Raw genomic sequence first — 23,713 nt, forward strand, 5'->3', positions numbered from 1 at the left:
AACTAGTTTGCCCTCAAAATGATATAAACCTGGTATAAATATAGTAAAAAGAGCCTCTGGTAAATAGAATGCCAACTTGCTTGAATGGGGATGTTGCCTGGGTAAGTTTCTGACCGCGTGCTCTAAATTATATTAAGTAATATACACCAAAGCAGCATTCAAAATAAATAAATATTCTAATACTAATGGTTCTTCCTTTCTTTTTCTTCTGTTTTAATGCAGCGGTACAACTGGAAATCCTTTTGACTGAATGGATTTCAAAAGTAGCTCTCTGCTTCTAGCCAAAAAAAGGGTCAACCACATCAAAATGAAGCAAGTACCAGAGATCCTTGGAAATCCTACAGGGAAAACACAGAACTGTGAAGTGAATCGTGAGTGTTCTGTTTACCTAGGCAAAACACACCTTTCTGCTACACTACAGGAGGACGTTATGCCGAAATATAATGGCCACGATGCTCTCCCATTTATTCCTGCGGACAAACTGAAAGATCTCACTTCTCGTGTGTTTAATGGAGAATCGGCAACACAAGACACCAAGCTGCGCTTTGAGTCTGAGGATATAAAAGAACCTGCAACTCCACCTAACACTACACCTGTCAAGAATGGTTCTCCAGAGATTAAACTGAAAATCACTAAAACCTACATGAATGGAAAGCCTCTATTTGAATCTTCAATTTGTGGTGACAATGGAATAGATGTGTCTCAGGCAGAGGAGAATGAGCAGAAGCCAGTAAATAAGGAAAGGAGGAATAGAAAAAGAAGCATCAAATATGATTCCTTACTTGAACAGGGTTTTGTTGAAGCGGCATTGGCATCAAACACATCTAGTTCCTCTGATGAGAAGGTACAGAATTTATTTGCTACCTCTGCTCTTTGGGTAACTCGTGTCAGCCAAAGTTACCAATGTTTGACCTGTTTTTTCCTAACTGATCAGTCAGGTAGCAGCTGATGGCTCCTCCAAGGTTCTGAGTTTCAGAGTCTATTAATAAGTCTAGCAAATGAAGTTGGAGAGAATAGACATTCATCCCCATGCTTCACTCATTTGAGTCCATTTCATCCTTCCCCTTCTCTGGCGCTCCCCAGAGTGAACTTGAGACAAACAATCTAATAATAGGGGAAGTTTTAATAATGTATTTAATGATAATGGACCATTAAGGTCCAGTTTTGAATCATAATTATGAAAACAATTTTTCATCTTCGTTTTGATGATGATGAAACAATTCCAGTTGACGGGCTATTGAAGAGGGACTATTCGTATTAACTTTGATGCACCAAAGCAACATCATCATCATAAACAATAACAATAATAATACCTTTATTGTCATTGTACAACCTGTGTACAATGAAATTAAACGAGTCTTCCCCCCCCCCTCAATCTCATTCCACTCTTTGTGCTTATTGAACAACCCCCCCCCCCTTTCAAGGCAATTGCTCTATGTTATTTTCCGTTCAACAGCCTAACACCCCACGGATGGAAGCTATTTTTTAGCCTGTTGGTACGGCTGATTATACTTCTATATCTCCTACCCTACATGGGTAGCTAGCCAACATGATGCCCTCCAGTTAAAATCTCCTTCAGCCCCAACCATCTTGGTTTAGCTACCTATGTTTAGATGGACCGTTTTACTGAGACATTTTGCTGTTCAGACTTTGTGCAACGGAATGCAAAATGAATCTAGCGTCTCACACACACACTCATTCTGAAGCACTTCGTTATTAATTAAAAAGGTAACAAGGCTATACCAAGCAACTTTGGTATAGCGCTTTATGATCGGTAAAGAATGTGTTTCATGGATGTGAAGGAGATAATTTTTCTCAGCTGGGCTTCTGCCTATGCTGCCCTTGAATTTTTTTTAAAGTTGTATTTGCTGTATTGAAGGGATAGCTCTCTAGGGTCATTGTTTGTACAGTTAGGTGCCAAGTACCTTTCACTCAAAGTGTATGAATGTCCCAGCAAGAGACCAGGGAAAATAAAGGTAAAGGGACCCCTGACCATTAGGTCCAGTCGTGGCCGACTCTGGGGTTGTGGCGCTCATCTCGCTTTATTGGCCGAGGGAGCCGGCGTACAGCTTCCGGGTCATGTGGTCAGCATGACTAAGCCGCTTCTGGTGAACCAGAGCAGTGCACGGAAACGCCGTTTACCTTCCCGCCAGAGTGGTACCTATTTATCTACTTGCACTTTGACATGCTTTCGAACTGCTAGTTTGGCAGGAGCAGGGACCGAGCAACGGGAGCTCACCCCGTCGCGGGGATTCGAACCGCCAACCTTCTGATCGGCAAGTCCTAGGCTCTGTGCTTTAACCCACAGCGCCACCCGTGTCCCTAAAAATAAACTTAGGAGTAAAAAAAAGGAGGTGTCAGTATTGTTGTGTTTCTTTTTTGAGTTACTTATTTTGCCTTACGTAGGTGTAATAATCGGAAGACAGCTAGAAGCTAAGTTGTCCTTTCAATATGCAGTCCTGCAAGATGTTAGTAAAGTACCAGAGGGGCCCATTTACCTCTGATCAATAAGAACCTCCATGTGTTACAGATAACCTCTAATCCGCGGGCCACTTTTGGCCAGCTATGACATTTTCCACCAAAAACCCATACCCACCTGCCAATCAGACTCTAATCAGGTTTCTCTGAAGTTGTACTCTTCCTGAAATGGCAGGTATAAAGTTTTCGTGTATTTCTTAATCTAAAATAGTCAATGTCCTATGTGGTTCAGAGGGTCTTTTAGCAGTGACTGCAGCCATTCCTGGACATGGATAGTCACGATGATTCACACTCTGGTAGTCTCCTAGTTGGATTACTGTAACGTGTTATATGTGGGACATTCCTTAAAGATGACTCAGAACGTCCAGTAAGTGAATAACACAGCTTCCAGCATTTTGACTGGTACATCCATGACTGCCCATGTTATAACAATTTTGGAAGAATCATACGTCTACCTACTTTATTCAGAGTCCAATTTAAGGTACCTGTGCTTTACCTTTCATGTATGCTCCTCTCCATGTGTGCACCTGCAGCCTCAAGTAGTACAATGCAAGAGGAGCTTTATGAGTTAATTTTATTGGATGTATAAACTAGCCTTAAATAGTACTGGCTTTCTGATACAGCATATGGAAAAATTGTTTGTTTGCTACCATTTAATTCTCTTGACAGCTTGAATCACAAAGGTTTCTTGGGAGTCCTTGCAGCCTTTGCATGTGGTGTATGAAATTATTCTGGAAGACTGACCAGAATGAAAGTTCCTTGACCTTTCTAGAATGGTCCACAAACACACACTGTGATCACAGCCTTGGAGCTAGAAACTCGATTTTGTAAAATGAATACAGGGTTGAATCGCATAAACACTAATAATATATCCTCAACCTGTTTTATGCATGTGCCTAAAAACGTCATGTGTCTGTACAGCAGATATGAATTTTATTGGTGCATATGTCAGAAAGTCAGGACTCAGCCATTGCTCCCCACTGCACATGAAATGGCAAGTATATGCTTTTTGACACATTATGTGTGAAGTGGTAGTGAGACTTGTGTTCCTGAAAATTCCAATAACAGTAATATCTAGGGGCTCTAAAGCAACAATTAATACCAGTTGTGGCTTTCGGTAGCTGTCGCTTCAACTCCTTTTACTTCCAGAGAAGCTGAGGCTCCCTTGTTCCTTTAAAATTGGAGTTCACTCTTCATTTCAAAGTAATATATTTTCCCTGTTACCAAATAACAGAAAGTTCATAGCCTTGAAAAAATACGATGGGTGCCCTGATAGTTGTATCCCTTTAGCTGTGGATCTGTGACCCAAACTTAGTTAATATGGCTAAACGTTTTCATGAACATTCCAGTTAAAGTTACCATTCATTTGCAATGCTCCAGGCACACGGTGTATTGTTACCAATTAAGCGTGATTTATGGAACATTCTTCATTCCCTGCGCACTCAAATATGAAAATATTTTTGTTTGATCAAGTTGCTAGAATTTGTAAATATCTGCCTTTTTCTTTCTCTAAAAAGATTCCTGCTAAAGAAGATTCTTCTTTACTACTTGGAAAAGATGACAAAACTCATGTATTGAAGTACAATGTAGGAGACTTGGTATGGTCCAAAGTATCTGGCTATCCCTGGTGGCCGTGCATGATTTCAACTGATCCTCTTCTTTACAACTTCACAAAACTAAATGGTATGTCCTCTGTCTTTGGTAGTTTTGCATTTGCAGCTATTTCTATGTTAGGCCCAAAAACTAAAAGGAAAACCACTAGTAAACTGGGATATTTTATGTGTCTTTGTTGGCTTAAATAAACAAAGAAGATGTAAGCTTTACAAGTTGTACTAAGCTTTGTATTAGAGAAATAGCTAAAATAAATGTGAATAGTGTTGTAATTTGAATAAGATTATTACAGATATTTTGATCGTGGTGTATTGAACTGATCATTTACTACTCATTGATTTATTATATACTTTACTGACTCTATAGATAAGAATTAAACAGTTGGTGTCATGCTTTTTGTCTGCTAAGAAAAATAATTTGAGTTCTTCTGAGTCAATCTCTTGTAGGCTACTATTTGTATTGGTTTTCTTTTCCGCTCATGCAATTTCCACAGTTAAATGACAAAAAAAGACTTATAAGCTTGTTGCAGACAAGATATAGGGACAGTGTTTTTGATTTGTTTTGCTAATTTTCAGATTTAGCATGATACCACAGCTCAGCCAAGAGTCCTCCATATGTTTTGGACTTAACAGCTATCAACCCCAGCTATCGTGCCCAGTTGTAGTACAAACATAGAGAGCACCAGGTTGGGAAAGACTCACATAGTCTCTGACCTGCCCCCTTCTTTCAACCATACCCTATAAACCAGGCATCAGCAAACTCTGCCCTCCAGATGTTTTGGGACTACAACTCATGATCCCTACCTAACAGGACCAGTGATCGGGTAGTGGGAATTGTAGTCCCAAAACATCTGGAGGGCCGAGTTTGCCTATGCCTGCTATAAACCTTGCCACTGCACCTTCCTGTGATCCAGTGTAGGTGGAAGTTCTCCCAATAGTATAATAGAACCCAGTTATGTAGCTGTTTACATGGTGAGATTGTCTTGGCCAAGCTGTAACTTCATGTGTGTCACGGTTGCTATTTTTCAATCTTTAGCCCCTCACTACTGAATGCTTCTGAAAAAAAATAACTGTTTGAGATTAGTAATATTATTGACTTTTGCAAGGCCTTTTTCAAAGGACTGCATTGAGTAATGCCCTATTTCTTTAAACTGTCCAGCTAAAACTAATTTATATTTCCGAACGTTTTCCCCCCCTCTCTCTCTGCATGTGTGTGACATAACAGAGTTCATGATTTTTTTAAAAAAAGAATCTAAACCTATGTATTAAGAGATCAGCGCCTGAAAGAAACAAAGGTTAATCCTTTTTCCATTTTTCGTTAAATGTGTTTTTACATTTATGTATGTCCATATTAATATTTCTAGGTGACAAAATAATTATATAAGTGTGCCTGCTACCTTTTTCAGGACAAAAGAAGAGCTTTCGCCAATATCATGTTCAATTTTTTGGAGATGCCCCAGAACGAGCCTGGGTATTTGAGAAGAGTCTTGTACCTTTCAAAGGAGAAGAGCAATTTGAGCAATTGTGCCAGGAAAGTGCAAAGCATTCCCTTACCAAAGCAGAGAAGATAAAGGTAAAGATTAATGTGTTATGTATTAACATAGTTGTTCAGTTATTTGCTTGAATGTTCACATGTGCCACTGCATGCATGGGTATTTATTTATCTCAATTTATAAATTTATTTGTAAAGGGACCCCTGACCATTAGGTCCAGTCGTGACCAACTCTGGGGTTGCGGCGCTCATCTCGCTTTATTGGCCAAGGGAGCCGGCGTTTGTCCACAGACAGCTTCTGGGTCATATGGCCAGCATGACTAAGCTGCTTCTGGCGAACCAGAGCAGCACACGGAAACGCCGTTTACCTTCCCACCGGAGTGGTACCTATTTATCTATTTGCACTTTGATGTGCTTTCGAACTGCTAGGTGGGCAGGAGCAGGGACTGAGCAACGGGAGCTCACCCTGTCACGGGGATTTGAACCACCGACCTTCTGATCGGCAAGTCCTAGGTTCTGTGGTTTAACCCACAGCGCCATCCGCGTCCCTCATTTCAGTTTATATACCGTCCTTTATCCAAAGATCCCAAGGTAGTATACAACATTAGTAACATAATTTACACATCATAATAACAGGCTATAGAATAAAGAGGATTGTTTTCACCTGGCTCCTAAAGATATGCAATGATGACACGAGGTGAGCCTCTCTCTCTCGAGGGCATTCTACAGGTGCCACCACAGAAAAGGCCCGTTCTCATGTTGTCACATTTACAGTTTTAGCATAATGCCATAGCTCAGCCATGTTACTTCGTATGTCATGTTGTTATTGGGTGTATTACTGCTTCAGCCATGGCACATTTCTTTCCAAGTCATTGTTCCCTGCACAATTCAGCATCCCTTGTTTACTAGCATATATTTTTTTTACATTTTGGGAGTAAAAGCTTCATTTGAATATATTAATAGGAGACCGACATTTTTCATGATCCCTACGGGTAAGGGTTTCGTTTCATTCTCTTGTTGGTGTGCTTCTCTGCAGATGTTAAAACCTGTTTCAGGAAAACTACGCCCCCAGTGGGAGATGGGTGTTAAGCAAGCAAAAGATGCATTGTCCCTGACAGCAGAGGAACGAAAAGTCAAGTACACCTTCATTTACGTTAGGGGAAGACCTCTTCTCAATCCTCAAGTGGCCAAAGAAGCAGGTCTTGCTGTGAAGTCTCTGGAGGAAATGGATAAAATTTACACAGATGAAGACATTTCTCAGACTTTGAAATCAAAGAAAGAATCTGATATTCCTACCAAGAGGAGGAGGAGAGCAAAACTGCTTGCATTGAATGAATCAGACGAAGGCATTGAACCAGTTAAGAATATCACCCCTGAAAAAGTCCTTGAAGGCAGAGAAGCCAAAAGGAGCACAGGCTCTCCTGTTGCTAGGAAAAAAGTTGTTGCGTACACCCCACGAAACAGAAAGGGAGATGCAGTTTCTCAGTTCTTGGTTTTTTGTCAGAAGCACAGAGATGAGGTTTGTGCATTTGCTTCAGAACTTGTATTACGAAGCTTAAGTCATATGCATATCTGTTTTCCTTGTGATAGTGTCCCAGAGGTGCCACAAGCACTCTTAATACATGAACTCTCTCTGTTCTCTCATAAATATACACACATGCACACATGTGTGCATACAGAAACCTATTAATATACCCCATCTTTCCTCAGGAGATCAAGCATAATGCACGGGGTTAACTTATTTTCTCCTGTTATCAAATATGTGAAATAGTTTAAACTGAGAGAGTGACTTGTGATGGCCTAGAAGCATTTGATCCCCAAAGCAGCATTATGCATAAATGGGCTTTTAAATCAAAACAGAAGTCTTGGTTATTGAGGGTGGAACTGCGAACATTTCTTCAGTGTTGTGGTCAAGGTAGATAATGTAAACCAGTTCAGATCTCATCCTCACTTCAACCACTATTCTGTATACAGACTTAAAGGGTTGTCCATCTCTGACCCAGTGTTTGTTTGTTTGTTTGTCTGTCTGTCTGTCTCCCTCGTCTGTCTCCCTCCCCGCCCCCTCCACCTATTTGAAATACATTGATAGTTCTGAGTTTTCTCTGGTGGGGCAGTTCAGTTTGGAGGGCAGATTTAGAGTGGAAAAACAGCATAGATGAAAGGTTAAGCCCTGTGTGTATTTTGCAGCCTCAATCATTACCTTGGCAGATGCTTTGAGGGAAAGGGGGATATGTGTTTGAATCTTATGTTTGTGTGTATAGAAACGGTGGTCTTGGTAGCAGAGTACTCCTGGTGATGAAGAGAGAATCATAAATTGAAAATGATCACCTTTTAGTGGTATTTTAGTAAGTGAAACATACACCAAAATTTTCCAGGCAAAGGCCAAAAGTATCTGAGGCAACATGAGTACAGCTGTTAAGAGAGCTTGGCGCAGTTGCAAAGAACTTCCACTTTCGTTTTGATTAATCACAGTTTAGTGTGTCACCCGAACCCTGAACTGTGGTTAACCTTAATCGTGGAAAGTTGGCGCAAGCCACCTTCATAATCATGTTACAACATATTTACGATTAGCTGCAGCTTTTGGATATCATGACAAGGTGTGGCAAGTCTGAAAAAGACCTCACCATTTATGGTTGGTTTAGAGAGAAACAAACTACAAGCCCAGGTTTGGATGATTAAGCAAGCCAGACTGGCCTGGTTTGTTCACAGTGGGGGAACCTTTTTCAGTGTTAGGACCACATTTCTGTGTGGGTAACGTTTTGGAATCTTCATGAGTGGATGCAGCCAGAGCCAAAAGTGAGTGAGGCCAGAGTCAAAAGTAGGCAGACTTTCACCTTTTGCACAATAGGTTGCATTCCAGCCACACAAAAGCCAAATGTTTCAACCCCCTCTCCATTCCTCCATCCTCTTGTCTCCGCGCAAGCAAAAGGCATCACAGTTCAAGTACACATTCCAGCAGTTGAGGAGGGAGTGAAGTAAAGGCAGTGAAGGGTGTAGCCTGGCAAAGGATAGCGGCCTAGGTCCCAAGGACTGGATAGAGGAGACTAAAGGGCTGCATTAGCCTGAGATTCACCTTCTCTGTCTTCAACCATAGTACAAACCAGGCCATTATCACTGTCATTTGTGCTGTAGATTTTTACATACCAAAGAACAAAAATCAGTCTATCGCAAGAATTGTTCACTAGATTAAATATCTATAATTTTGTCATTTTATTTTTATGTTTTGAACAATTGAATAATTTCTGACAGTGTTAGAAACTGAGATATGAAACCTAGGAGCCTAGATTATGGGTGCAACAATGGAATGCCTAGGCATGCTTTTTTATAAGAAGACTACAAAGTTGAAAATAAATGAACAGCAGCTAAAATATCATGTTCATTTTTCACATGGTCTAGTCCTTCCCCTGCCCACCTCCCTAATATTCTTAAGAGGGTCTCTTACCCATTCTTCAGAGAGTGACTAGAAGTGGGGAGGCAGAAAAAGGTCCTCCTTTCCTTCCACTCTGCAGTTTTAATCTGAAATTGTAGATGCAGTGTTGCGCCCAGAGCTCTGAAACTGCGCTAATGAAATTCCCTGTTGCAAAATGCTCCTAGAACAATGGGGGGGGGTTTCGAACACTGGTTTCTCTCTCCCTACCACAGTTGTTTTAACAGAGGGTCCCATGTAGGTTTGCATGGGATCCTCTGCTAAAATGAATGGGGGTGGGGGCATCATTTTAGTAGGAAGTCCTGATTCAGGGAGGGGCTATGCGTCGGAATCCCCTGCTGAAAGAGGGGGTTTCCCTTTATTGTTTTAGCAGAGGACTCCATGTATATTTGTACAGAACCCCCTCCCAAATCAGGGAGGGAAATGCCCCTTTTGGCAGCAGATGCAGATTCGCCATGTGAAAAGTTGTGCTAAAGAGAAACACGTCCGTTTCCATTTCTCTCACCCATCAGTCCTCCCAGCCATCCTGGGTCCTGTAGTTTCAGATGGGATGGAGTGGGAATGGCAGGATCTTTCTCAGGAAGGGGAAGAGGACCCCACAGCTGACAGTGGGGGAAAGTTCAGGTAGTGAGAGAGTCCTGCACTGCCGTTGCCGGGTGCCAATCTCAGGGAGGCAGCATGAACTGGGCCAGTTCCTTCTCCATCTCTTCAGAGCCAAATTCCCAGGTAGCCCAATAGGTAGTTGGAGTATGAGTGGAGCTGGTTGAATTGGAGGTGTGATGAGAGCTGGAGAGTTCAACACAGGTCCCATCGCCAGTGCCCCTCCCAGCAGACATGCCCCTTCCCATCAGGAGCACCCGCTTGCAAGCAGAGTCTTCTCATTTGGGACCAGAGCAGGAGGGGCGAGTCCATTGTTGGGATGCCTTTGCTTATGTCTAGCTGTGTATCCAAAAACTCCTACTTGTGGATCATTGAACCATACACTTAGAGCTGATGCTGAGACTGTGTGCTGACTTTATCAATAAAGCTTTCAGCATTTCCTGAGTTGAGATTTGGAGTGTTTCATCTGATGGTGGGAGTCAGGGCAGTGATGTCAGATGATGGGGGGGACTGCCTCACAGGTAAAATTTGGGCACCTGCCCCCCGCAGGCAGGCAGTTTCCTCATCCTCCCTTAAATTGACAAAATAGTTGGCATGTTCCATAAGAAATCCCCCAGCAGACCATCTTGATAACATATATTGAAACAAAAGGTGACAACCCTGGACATTTGATATTTCCTTAAATGTATCCCATGTCTTCATGGAATGTTATGGAATCTGCTTTTAAATAACTATATAGTGGTGGCTTATTATGCCTATATGGAATGATGTGTGCCCCTGCAAATTAGGATGACACTTCAGGCTTCTGATGAACTGGATTATAGTCCACAAAGATTATGTCAGGGATGGGGAACTGGATCTATCTGAGGGAACTTGCTCACCCTCCATGGGTCATTTTGACTGCTGGGCGGGGTTACTGGTTTGTCAATCACTTGGTGTCATGTTCAAAGCTCTGGGATAAAATGGGAAATTATCTGCCTTGGTTGTCCTCTTCCCTTTTTTTGGTGTGCCCCTGTTGATTTTTTGACGGCTTTTGATACCATTTACCATGGCTTTTTTGTGGAGAGGATGTTGGGAGTGGGTGGCATTGCTTTGCTAACTGGACGGCCACTTAGGGAGTTTTGTACGACCCTGTGGAACCTTCAGTGTTGAGAAGCCAGGGTTTGATTTTATCCCCCATGCTGTTTAAAATGTATATGAAACCACTGAATGGGATCATCCGCCATTTTGGAGTGTGCCGTCAGCAATATGCTGATGCTGCACAGCTTTAGTTCTTTACGGCTGCAGGTGTAGCAGCAGGTGTGCTGAATCAGTGTCTTGCCTTAGTAATGGACTGGGTGAAAGCCAATAAACTTAAGCTCAATCCGGACAAAACTGAGGAACTATTTGTGGGTGGTTACCTAGACCGGATGAGTGGGATGTGTCCTGCTCTAGATGGAGTTACACTTTTTCTGAAGGAGCTAGTACATCACCAGTCTCAGGGTGGTGGTGAACAGCTCTCCTAGCTCCCCCTCTGTGGATGCTGAGCAAGCTGCTGTCAGCTGCAATGCCCCCCCAGAGCATGTAGCTGCTGGCAGTTCTTGGGCTGGGTTAGCATTTCCTGCTTCAACATCACAGTAGTTGCTGGGCTGACCCCTCCCTCCTATACTAATGGGTTGACTGAAGTGCTCTCAGCAGTGGCACCAAGCACGCAGCTGCTCAGCAGGGTGGCCTAGCAGTGTGATTCCCCCAGCATTAAATAAAGCACAGGGCGAAAATCTGTAAGCAAGGGCAAGCAAGGAGGAATTGCCTGAGCGACTGAATGAACTGAATGCCTGCAGCATTGCCCAGAAAAGGCTAAGTTGAAGGTGGCTTTTTGCTCTCTTCTTCCGTGAGACGATGAAGAAAGGGTGAGAGAGCAGAGAATTCATGGCAGAGACAGGACTCAAACCGGGGACTTCCTGACTCATAGCTCAGTTTCTTGACCCCAGGCCATGGTGGCCTTCCACATGTTGCTGGACTACAGCTCCCATCCTCCTTGACCATTGACTGTTTTGGCTGAGACAGATGGGACTTGGGTCTAACAACACCTGGAGGATCACAGATGCTGTGCCAGATCAGAAGTTTTCCACTTCATAATTACAGACCATATTTACCTGTTTAGAAAAAAATGCTCCACTTTTCCTTATAAAATAAACTCAAAAATCTTTGTACACAAATGGAAAAATAACAGCAAGCACAATAAAATGTTCAAATTAATGTAAAGCTAGTTCAGATTACTAAATTATGCTAATAAGCATACATAAACGCATACAAATAAATATTTTGCCTTCTGGATCCCACAGTATGAAAAGGAACCTTAATCTCTACTTTATTACTTTTAGATGCAGAGTGTTAGTTTTAACTATGTATATGTTTTAATTCCTACTTTGAACAAATATTATGTTTGTTCAGGTGATTGCTGAACATCCAGATGCCTCAAGTGACGAAATTGAAGAGCTGCTGGAATCACAGTGGAATATGCTTAGTGAAAAACAGAAAGCACGCTATAACACAAAATTTGCCATAGTGACCTCTCCTAAATCTGAAGAAGACACTGGTAAACGTAAAACTGTGCTAGTATACTCTAACTAAGTTTAATATATGTGGTGGTGTTAACCTAAGCACACAGCTTGAGACTTGTTGGGGGGCGGGCAGACTTTGCTGTTCTCCACTTCTAATTTTGGTGTGTCGTGATGATAGCCGTGAATGCAGTCTTTACAATAAAAGTCAATAATGTCTGCATTTCTTGGTCATTGTTCTGCGGAGTTTTTCTGTGTAAAACTACTGTTTAGATATTGCTGGTTTCTCATTCCTTTCCTGTCTATAAGCAGCTGCCTCACTGTTAGCAAAGTGAGAATGGTGGAAATGAGGAGAAATAACCTTAGCATTTAAATGTTATCATTAAACATAATCAGACTTCTTAAAATTACAGTGTCATTTGTAATTTTATTTCCCTTTATAATAAGTGAAACTGTTGACACATGCATAAACATCAGAAATGCATGTTTCCAAATTATAAATGACCAATTGAGCTAGAATAGCATCACAGCCTGCAAGGCATTTTGGTTGGTTGGTTGATATTAACACTTTGCTCAATATCCCGATATAGTACTAAAAGTTCTTTGGAATAATTAATAAACCTGAAGGAGAAAGGGAGGGAATTATATTAGTGATCTTTCTCAGTAAAAGTAGTAGCAGTAGTAGTAATAAAGTAATAAATATTTAGCATATTAACTTCATTAGATTATTATGGAAATTTTAAGCCATCAGGTTGCTGCTTTGGGCAATGAGTGGAATGAAGGTGTGTTTGACAGGTTTGTCAGTTTTGGAAAAAAATGTATAAAAAGTGCAGTCAGTTTTGTTATCTGTGTATGAAATAACATCTTGTGGGAAAGTTAACAGCTTTGTCTTAATGTGTAAAATAATGGATGTCTATTTTAAAACAAACAAACACAAACAAACAACACTGCACAACATTCTGTATCTCTAAAGGTTCGTCACAGAAGAATATGGGCGAGGCCAAGCGTAAAGTGTTTCAAGAATCCCCTAAAAGGAGATCAAGATCCAGAAGTAATTGAAATCTGTGCTGTGTACTATTAATTCATTATGAGTAATTCTTAAGTCTGCCTTTTATGTAATTGCTCACAAATCATCGTTTTTCTCTCAGATGTTGTGTTCCTTTGGCTTCAGAATTTTTATGGCTCCCGAATTAAATACTTGAGTGCTGTAGTGCTGAATTTTGTTCCAACTTCCTGATAGCTTCGTCCTACAAAATAATCAAAATGAATATAGCTTACTTCATATCTATACAATATGTATTTCATGCTTGGGCATGTTTTTAGCAGTCTGCAAATGATCACCATTGTATGCCAGTATAGATTATGCCAATATATTATGTTCAGAAAGCAGTGGCGTAGTATATAATAACTGCTGGCTGTGGTATTTTTAAGCTTCCTAATTGACATGAATCATGTCTGGACAGTTATCTGTAGCTGTAAAAAAAATATAGTTTATTAGCATTTGTTACAGGATATCATATTATGTTCTGAAGTTGAAGTTCGGACTGTTACATGAAGCAGCTGCTCCTCAAGGCACTTCTGCTGAGATGGGGAAAGCAGCTGAGATGAAGTTCATTACTATTACTTTTTCCATATAGATTCAGACTGCTAAGAAGTTTGCCTTTTTTAAAGTAAGTCTTTACACCAGAGCAGAGCTCTTGAAACATAGTTTGGCTGCTGATCCTTTTGTCTTGGAGCTACCTCTCTGTAACATGGAATTTGACTACTTCATTTCCCCTCAATATGTAAACATTCAGGGTGTTGATGGCATCTGTTCTTCTAGGCTTTGATTGAGACAGAACATTTAAAACGGGGTTTTCTTGGCCTTCGTACAAAATAAATTCACATGCTACATATATTGCTATACGTCTGCCAAATTGTGGGAGAAATGGCACTAGTGATCTCACAGACAGGGGTAACTGAAGCCTTCTATTGTATAAGACCTTAATTCCTGGAAGAAATTATTTTAAACCAAGAGTAAGACTTCAAATTGTGGGTCCATTGGTAAACTGCTTGAAACAAGAAAACGAATGTTAACTTGCGCAATAACCATGTGGTGTGTTTTGATAAGAAGCTTAGCCCTGAAAGATTTGTACTGTAAAACTAATTTTAGAAACAGGACTTCCAAGCCCCAGGTTTTTAAGGGTTAATAAAGCATATTAAAACTGATGAAAACTAGATGAGTTCAAGATACTTTCTAAATGAGCTTTAGATCTTTTTCATGTAAGTTTCCCCCCATCCCCCTGCTCCAAGGTAACTTACATGGAAATAAAAGGAAACCAATAAAGAGGACAAGGAAACCTAAAGAAGATTTTGAACTTCAGGAACTTCCTAGGAAAAGGCTCAGGATGGATAAGAAGAATTACCTAAAGGTAACTACATTGTTGGCTTGTTTGGTACATTATAATAGCACCAGACTTGATTATATCTTTCAGTTTTTCAGAGTTTCTATAATGTTCTGCTTCACTGCAAACAAATGCATTAGCTATGAAGTGGTTACTCAGAAGGAATTTAGAACACAAGTTTGGGGTGTATTTGAATACATCCTCTAGGATGTCATATGCATCATTGAATGTGACTCTTCCTGGACCTTTTTGCCAAGTAAGTGGGAAAGGTGTCAGGAAGCCAAGAGGGGGGGGGAAATAATGGACTGTATTTGGGAAAACAAATAACTCACATGGCTCTTTTCCTCAGGAACACTATATAGGAATATCAGTGCTTTAGAGAGCCATCACTGCTTTTTTAATGCAGCATTCCTGGAGCACTAATCCTCTTTCCATCTGAGACCTATTTGCATATCTAACTACCCTTCACAATGAGCAAAGGGGCAGAAACACTGAATTTTAATAGGCCTCAATTCCAGAATTAAGATGGACATAAATAAATGAGAAAGAACGAGCATAGCTAGACCACACACCATTTCCACATTGGGTTTAAACACTCACTTGCTAACAATGTTCAACCAAAATTAGCTCTCCTGGAACTTAAACTCATTAGATCTAGTCCTGCCATTTGGCAGAAGAGAACACATCTTTGCCCTTTTCTGTGTGATGGCCTTTCAGTTTTTTTAATAATGTCTTCTCCAGGCTAAACATACCCAGATCTTTTAACCATTTCTCATACCTCTGACCATCTTCGTTGCTCTTCTCTGAATACATCCCAGTTTGTGCAGTGCAGAGCAATAGGGCAACTTTCTGAAATATTTTGCTATGCAAAATGTAATTGTACACTACAGTCATGTGAACACCAGTGGCCATCTTTAATACATAGATCATGGGATATATTTTATAACAACCTTTAAAAACAAATTTTGAGGGTAAGACATGCATGCTTAAAATTGCTTTCAGTGTTGTGCAATTCAGTATCAGAAATCAGTATACAATAAAGTATGTTTCTGTGGGCTCCTGTTGATTGTGGGGCTGGTGTTTTCTCGGTTTGGATTAGAGTGCATTGACTTTCTGCTCTTTGATTCTATGAGTGCAGCAATTTCTCAGTTCTTGTTCATGATGGAGGTATTTGCACATAAATTGAAAATATGCATGAGGTGGGCTTTGTTGTTCTTACTCAAGGTAGCCCAGAATTTGCAGAACTGTTGGTTAAGTTACACTTTACGTAAGTAAAGCTTAATCTTAAACAAATGAGACTCTTACCTGAATGTGTACTCAGAATTTCAGTGTTAATCATTCATGGAAGAATCTTTTAGACCATAAACTTATAACTTAGTATATTTAAGGCTTGATTCAGACATCTTTCTAGAGTGCAAATTGGGTGGGTGTGGGGGTTCTGCTTGTTTGGAATTTGCGGGTTCCATTCCTGTCTAACAGCGTTCTGAACAATTGGAAGGGGAGAAGAAGGTTTAGGAACTGATGGATAGCCCTCATTTTCTTGAATATGGAGCTTTTCAACACCAGCTTGTCCTTTTCAACAAGTGCAACTGTCTTTCTTTTAAAAAATACTGTTGGTCACTTTGCTCCAGCAGCAGCTTGTGTCTATGATTTGCCCAGTAAAGCAATATAAAAGATCTTGCAGATATTTGTTGCATAATGTTGGGAAAACAGCCCGCAAATCTTAAGAGCCTTGCTTGTAAGTATTTTGGCTTCCAAGAGGCCAGCTGCCTCTGCCTCTTCAGAATGCTGAAGGGCTCCATTCCACAAGAATCCCAATAGGAAGGAAAGCCTAGAACAAACTGGCTTTTGCCCCCTTGCTTAACCCATTTTTTATTTTATTTTTTAGCCACTAGTCTTTCCCTGCTCCTCCCCTGTCCAGGGAAGAACTCCAGCCCTAACCCCTTCAGGAGCTGCTGCTGTGAGCTTGCCATACTTGGGGGTGGCAAGGGGAAGTACAGCTTGAGCAAGCTCAGTGCTTCCTAGCCTTCGCTGACAGATGGTGCGGCTGCAGGCAGGGAGCCATCCAGGGCTTTGAATGGGCAGAAGCAGCCTCTGTAATCAGCCACATTAAGAACATCATACTGTCCCTGGTAGTGCAGCATTGTGGATAACATTGCAACGTCTTGGTGTTTCTGTCGGTGTGTGAGAGAGGGAAATTCTTTCCTTTGGTTTCAGTTTTGTGCTGTTCTTTACACTGGATTAGGGTGTCCATGTGTCCTCTTTTTCCAGGACACATTCTCTTTCTCAGGGGTAAAATTTATGTCCGGGTGGATTTTTTTTAATTTGCCCAAATGTCTCTGGCTATACTTTCTGGATGAGACATAGACGTAACTGATGGTTGATGTTACAGGTAGGTAGCCATGTTGGTCTGCCGTAGTCGAAACAAAATTAAAAAATTGCTTCCAATAGCACCTTAGAGACCAACTAAGTTTGTTATTGGTATGAGCTTTCATGTGCTCATACCAATAACAAACTTAGTTGGTCTCTAAGGTGCTACTGGAAGCAATTTTTTAATGCTGGTTGAAGACTTGCTTTCTTGTTCTCTTCTCATGCTTTCTTCTTCTCTTCTCCTGCCCCCCTCAGCAATATATCGCCGATTCTATTCTTCTTTCTTTGGTGATCACTCGTAGCCAAGTAAGATTGTCTTCCATAAACACGGTTTTAACAATGAGTCTGTAAGTGACTGTGGAGGCCAATCCTGGATCCTTCCGTCCTTCCACAGAGGGGACATAGGTTTCCGGGTGGGAGTTGATCACAGTGTGGATTTGCCAAGCATGGCTTCCTCTTAGCACATTTCTCCCTTGCATCCTGAGTTCGAGTGTCTTCAAAGCCCATTACACCTTTGGTAAAGGCTGTTTGTTCTCCAGTTGGAGCGCTCTCAGGGAAATGTTTCCCAATTGTGGGTGTTTATACTACTTTTTTAAAAAATTGCCTTGAGACAGTCTTTAAACCTCTTTTGTTGACCACCAGCATTACACTTTCTATTTTTAAATTCGGAATAGAGTATTTGCTCTGGAAGACGATAATCAGGTATCCGCAGAACATGACCAGTAGGCGTATTTAAAATGAGAGTCATCATAGCATCCTCTTTTTTGCTCTTCACAATCTGGCAACCATACACTGGAAATAAGTGAGCACCTTTTTGCGATGCAGTCTCTGCCACAATACTCGCTTTGTCCCTTTTTTATGAAATCAAAGCATGTGGTTATAACATGGTTTTTTTAAAAAAACAGTCTTCATTGAGAATAGAATTGGGTGGCCTTAACTTAGTGAACACAATGTAATTTCGTGCATAAATGGAACATTTCATACTTTTATCAACTTGACTTAGTCAAAACACAGTTTAGCACCTTCTAAAATTCATTATAGAAACCCTTGATATAAGCACCAGTCAGATTTATGGTTACAAAAATACTGAGTTCTGGATAGACCATGCCTGCAACAGGTTTGTATAATACTAATACACCTTTAATAATACTAATAAATGATTGTTTTGACTGATAGTTTCTCACCTTCAAGAGATTCCATATAAATGAGATGGATGTGTTTTTTTTTTTTTACCTTTGTAGTATCTTCTGTAGTTTTGTATTGCAAAGACCTTTGCCTGGTAACGTCCACATTTATCCAGATTAGGTTTTTTATTTTTTCATTTCATTTCATTTTTACTTTTATTTCGTAACAGAGGGAGACAAGCAATGACAAAACAGCAAAAACAAACTCAGCTAAAGTCACAGAAACCTCTTCTTCACAAAAGAACCAGTCAGGTAATGTGGTCAGAACAAGCTTTGATGTAACATTTTCAATTAAATTCTTATAAATTCCAGTTGTTGAAGATTGCCAACTCCCTAGTTTGATGGGAAAGTGTGGCTTTGTTTGAATGCTGGCATGAGTTGTTGTTTTCCTGTATTGCTGTTGTTGGCCCATATCTTCTTCTAATATTGTGAAGAATGGGATTCATTAGACATACCTGGTAAAGTAGAGTACAGTGAACCCCACCCCTCAGTCATTCTATGGGCTAGTTTTTAACATGCCACAGGATTCTTTGGCTTGGACCTGGTGGCGCACTTGGCAATGAACAGAGACCAGTTGTGTTTACACAAAGTGGGATCTTACTGCCCATTTGGCCCCTTGCATCTACGGTGCTACGCCACACCAGACACCGTGTTGGAGAGACCCCCTGAAACAGCTTTTATGAGACCGGAAACCTCTGTTGTTCTGCTTGCAGTTCTTAGAATTCAAATTCAGACCTTTGTCATTCAATTAGCATTGCGTTTTTCCATGCCGTTTTGGTAGATTTAGTTCGACAGAGCAGTGATGAGGAGTGGGAGGTAGAGAGGTAAAGGTAAAGGGACCCCTGACCATTAGGTCCACTCGTGGCCTACTCTGGGGTTGTGGCACTCAGCTCGCTTTATTGGCCGAGGGAGCCGGTGTACAGCTTCCGGGTCATGTGGCCAGCATGACTAAGCCGCTTCTGGCGAACCAGAGCAGCACACAGAAATGCCATTTACCTTCCCGCCGGAGTGGTACCTATTTATCTACTTGCACTTTGATGTGTTTTCAAACTACTAGGTTGGCAGGGGCAGGGACTGAGCAATGGGAGCTCACCCCGTCGTGGGGATTCGAACTGCCGACCTTCTGATCGGCAAGTCCTAGGCTCTGTGGTTTAACCCACAGCGCCACCCGCGTCCCTGGGAGGTAGAGAACCAGTCTCTAAAAGCTATTGGTCTAGATACACCTCCGTGACAGTGCAATCCTAGAAATGTGAGCTCAGAAGTAAGCCCCACTGTGCTCATGGAACATGCTTCAAGGTAAGAATGCATAGGATTGTTGCTTTAAAAAGAAATCTGGGTGTTGTAGTGTGGCATGTTTCATCATAACTACTCCCACCATGAGGTTGTTTTTGAAACTATTTTATCCTTGAAAACAAATTTGCTAGTATTTTTTAAGCTCCAGTTTCTACTTAATGGACAAATTGAGGAAAATCCAATACGTGCTGCTCCACGTTCCATAGAATACAAATTAATTAACAAGTGACAAATGTGCAGACTTGTTTAACTGAAGTGTTTCTTAACTATGAGTGCCTTTTGAAAGTGCTCTACAGTTCAGTACTGCGGTAGTTTAAAAAGTCCGGTGCAAAAGGTTCCCGCACATTTGAGGGGAGGTTATCTACAGAATTCGAGAAAATGCGTTAGAATTCCAAGTTCACATTGTAAACAAATTATTTTGCCGCAATGACAGGTCTTTCAGATGCATGTAAACCCCTGAAGAAGCGAAATCGGGCTTCAGCAGCAGAATCGTCAGATCTTGCCTATAGCAAAACTTCATCTCCTTCTGCTTCCTTAACTGAGAACGAGGTAAAAATATGAATGAATAGTGGCGTTCATGTAAAACACCATAACTTCTTTTTTTTAAAACCATTCACAAAATCCACATAAAACAAGGCGATGAAATTTAGAGCGAGGCATTTCTGTTCTGTGAACACCTCTCCTGCACTTCACCGCCTCTCTTCTTGCTACACACTGGTAGACTGAGCTGTGCAAGGCAGGGAGAGGAGGAAGGGCTGGTGAATATCTGGCTCAGAAAGAAACTTCATCTCAGATGGGTCCAACAAAAGCATTCCTCATACCCAAATGCTCGGGAAGAGATGCTCCTATCACATGCACAGTGTCTCCTGAAATAGCACTCTGGATAACTCAGTGCCACCCATGATTATCGTGACTTTCTTCCTTGGTCAGCCCCTTCTATGTAGAACTCTGTATTGCTTTAAAACTATTAAAGGTAGAAGAATGAATTGAAAAGCACCTGGAAGAGCATACTTCAAGCTTCCAAGTCAGTATATAACACTTCGAATGTACATACAATTCAAGCTGTACTAGGACTAACGCAAGTTAAAATGCTGTGTAAAAATTGCAAAATCAAAAGTTTGGCAACTTCTCTGAACATTTTAGAATACGTTTGTATGTTGGCGTATAAGATATACTCAAAGCTAACCCGAAGGAGGAAAAAAAACCAGCCAACTAAGGAACTGCTTTACTTCCAAATGCATCTTATTCTGGTAAATTGTTACATAATTTCACATTAAATAGTATCATATATTTATGCCATCTTGTGTTTATATCAATGTTTTATGGAACTAATTGGAATAACTAAGGTATGTATCACAATGTATACAACAGTGTAAGTGTACATAGATTGAATAATCTCTATAAAAAGTTAAACACTCTGTTCCAAGATTATAGTTTATTTCAACTACACAGAAAGCTGTGTAATTATTGTTGCAACAATGTAAATCACAGATTGCATGTATGGTTGCAATTTGCTGTAAATACAGACATGGTGTAACCAGCCTGGATAGCACGGTGCTGATAACACCAAGGTTGCCGTTTTGATCTCATAAGGGATAGCTGCATATTCCTGCATTGCAGGGGGTTGGACTAGATTATCCTCGGGGGGTCCTTCCAACTCTGATCCTATGTCTTGGATAATGAATATGGCTCCTGAGAGAAGTAACAGAAGCTTCCCTCCTCATCCCTGCGATTCCTAAAATGTTCCTTTGGATTTGGATTGTTGCTCTTGAACAAGGTGGGGTAGGGCTCAGGTTGTTGCTGGATCAGGCGGGAACCTATTTCTCAGCAGACGTGTAGAAGTGTACTGTTTGGATCCAAGTCATTATTTTTAGATAATTCTATAAACGCACTGAACTAATATTCAGTTTGGGCCGTGCAACTTTAAGCCTCTCTTAGCTGGAGTCTGGGCTGGCTCTGGTTGCTTCGTATCCCCCACTCAGCTCTTGGTGTCCAGGCCCTCCTTTTGGACAGGAAAACAATCTTCAGTGTCACAGTGCCAGGTAGCATTTTCAGTGTATCAAGTCTGAAGGTCTGAAAAATACTCATATAGACTTGGTTGACCGAACTACATCTGGCATGGTTTTCGATTGCACCTTCCCTTCCTCTGACTCCTTTTCCCTTTGGGCATTTGAAAGAGCCTATACTTCAGGCATACTGAAGTTTCTGGGGGTACAAATTATTCTGGGAGACACAGCAGCTCTCGCAGTGGCCCTAGGAGGAAACACTACAGGTGAAATGTCTGAAGATCTGATTAGTTCCATGATCAATTCAATTACTCCAGTGCTGGATATCTCACCTATTTGAGATGAGAATAACTTAGTCTAGATGATGATCATGGATTCCTGGCTTGGTAGCTGGGGAAATAGTTTTGAGAAGGAAACTGCTTGGTCTCACAGGGATTCTATAATGACAATTTCCTGAAGCTGAGGGAGATTGTGGTGGCAGCGTGTTAGTACTTCTCAAGGCAAATGGGGGGACGTTGTGTTGCATCATGTAGACAGACAGCAAAGATCATTGTCACAATCTCTCCTAAATGAAGGCCTTCTGCTCTTCTGGGGTCCTGCAGGCAGTGGCCCTAAATACTTAATGAACAAACACCAATCCATTGGTTTCTGAATTCCAGAGAATATCCTTAGAGTAGTGACCAAGGTTGGGTAAGTGGTGATGTGACTTTTTCTTCTCTGTTTAGCAATCCACTGATACTTTTTTCATTAGGAGAAGTAGTAAGAGACAGTCAACCCACTAAGGGCAGATTGGCCAGTTGATTTCATAAACACCTTTCCTCCATTTCTTTATATCTCCTAGGCTAGCATAAAGTTCTGTGAGCAGCAGATAGGGATGTTCCTTGTTGCTGCACAGTGCTGAGGAGACCATGGTTCTCAGATTCCAACATCCTCGTGTCTCTGTCATGCACTAGAATCAAAAGTATAAGCATTTAACTGCTTGGAGGTTGAAAAGAACCTCCCCCTAACCCATGATTACTCCAAACATGTCTTTGGTACATTTCTGGCTTGTTCTGTGACCAATAGTTCGTGGGATTGCAAGAAAGGATTCATCAGCAGGTTGGGTGGGTCTAGTAAGATCTCTTCTAGAAGGGGTTTTGGAAGTCCTGGAGTTTCTGCAGGACAGTCTTAACACATTTTGCAGATAGGCTTCAGCTTTGGCTAACATTGTAGGCCCCTTGACATCTACTCCAGCTTCCCACTCTCATGTGCACCGGCTTCTGAGACCAGTGTTCCTCATTCTTCCCACAGCTTGTATAGTCCTTGTCTATCATAGTTCTGTGGGCACTAGCCAAAGCTCTTTCCAAGCTGTTAAAATTTTACATTTGTGTATGTGAATTTCCGCCCTGCTCTGCCTATACCAAAGGACAGTATACTTGCTCATGGCCTACTTCACTACAAAAGTGTGGCCGTACACTAAACATAGTGAGATTTATTTTTATACTTTGCTTTTTAACCAAGGTTGGCTGTCAGGGTAGTTTACCATCGGAATCCGCATAGTACAATATAATTGGGATTATGTTAGAATGCGTGTAGCAGTCTCTCCTGGACACTGGTGATGAAGTACATGATCTAAGTCCTTTTCTAGACGGAAGGGCACTGTAGGAGCTACAGAACTGATTTGACGGGGCAAAGCCTTAATTAACAGAAATCTCTTTAAAATGGCCCTTGGCAAAAGAGGTACCCATGGCATTTCTGGATCTTTGGTTAGGAAATACATTACCATTTGAAATGCATAAACCCGTCAATCCGTTTCCTAATGTGTGAAGATGTACACACAGGGTTCAGGGGAGCCCTGAGGTGGCAGCACTTGTTAGTAAGGAAACCAGGGTACCTTCTAGAATGTGGAAATCAATGGACAAACCACAGTAAAGCATTCTGTCCTGTGGGCAACCCCTGGATCACAGACCATATAAGTCCAACTGCTAGATTTTAGCGAGCCCCTGGGATCCCTTCCCCACCCATCAGCTGTTAAGTGGGGAGCATAAAGTGTGCAATTGCAGCTCCTTCCTCTGGAAGATGATAAAAGCAGAGAGGAAACATCCCAGCATAGAGGTATACTTGCGTTTCTTGAAAATACACAAAAAACACCCTTGCAGTCTGCAAATTGCATATATGCAATTATTGGGATGCAAACTGCATTTTAATGTTTGAGGCTTTGAATAGCTGCAAGATAGGGCTCGCTATTCAACTCTGCATTTTTTATTTTTTGCAGTCTTCTGAAATTTCTGAGTTTGGTTGGTTGGTTTGTTTTCCCTTGTTATGCAGTCATGATAAGATAAAGTGTGTT

At 41.2% G+C, this 23,713-nt stretch overlaps 1 protein-coding gene across 1 annotated transcript in view; it reads left to right on the forward strand.

The window, feature by feature from the left end:
* The first annotated feature begins 224 nt into the window (after positions 1 to 224).
* The window catches only part of NSD2 (nuclear receptor binding SET domain protein 2), a 60,078-nt gene continuing 36,589 nt past the window's right edge, over positions 225 to 23,713 (forward strand). Inside the window, exons 1-9 of the mRNA XM_082223365.1 lie at positions 225 to 844; positions 3,996 to 4,161; positions 5,495 to 5,661; positions 6,617 to 7,099; positions 12,041 to 12,185; positions 13,121 to 13,198; positions 14,440 to 14,558; positions 18,256 to 18,337; positions 19,812 to 19,927. Coding sequence (XP_082079491.1) covers positions 251 to 844; positions 3,996 to 4,161; positions 5,495 to 5,661; positions 6,617 to 7,099; positions 12,041 to 12,185; positions 13,121 to 13,198; positions 14,440 to 14,558; positions 18,256 to 18,337; positions 19,812 to 19,927 — 1,950 coding nt within the window. The 5' untranslated portion in view covers positions 225 to 250. The remainder of the gene's footprint in view (positions 845 to 3,995; positions 4,162 to 5,494; positions 5,662 to 6,616; positions 7,100 to 12,040; positions 12,186 to 13,120; positions 13,199 to 14,439; positions 14,559 to 18,255; positions 18,338 to 19,811; positions 19,928 to 23,713) is intronic.

The sequence above is a fragment of the Podarcis vaucheri genome (assembly GCF_965113315.1).
Source record: "Podarcis vaucheri genome assembly, chromosome: 5".
NCBI lineage: Eukaryota > Metazoa > Chordata > Lepidosauria > Squamata > Lacertidae > Podarcis > Podarcis vaucheri.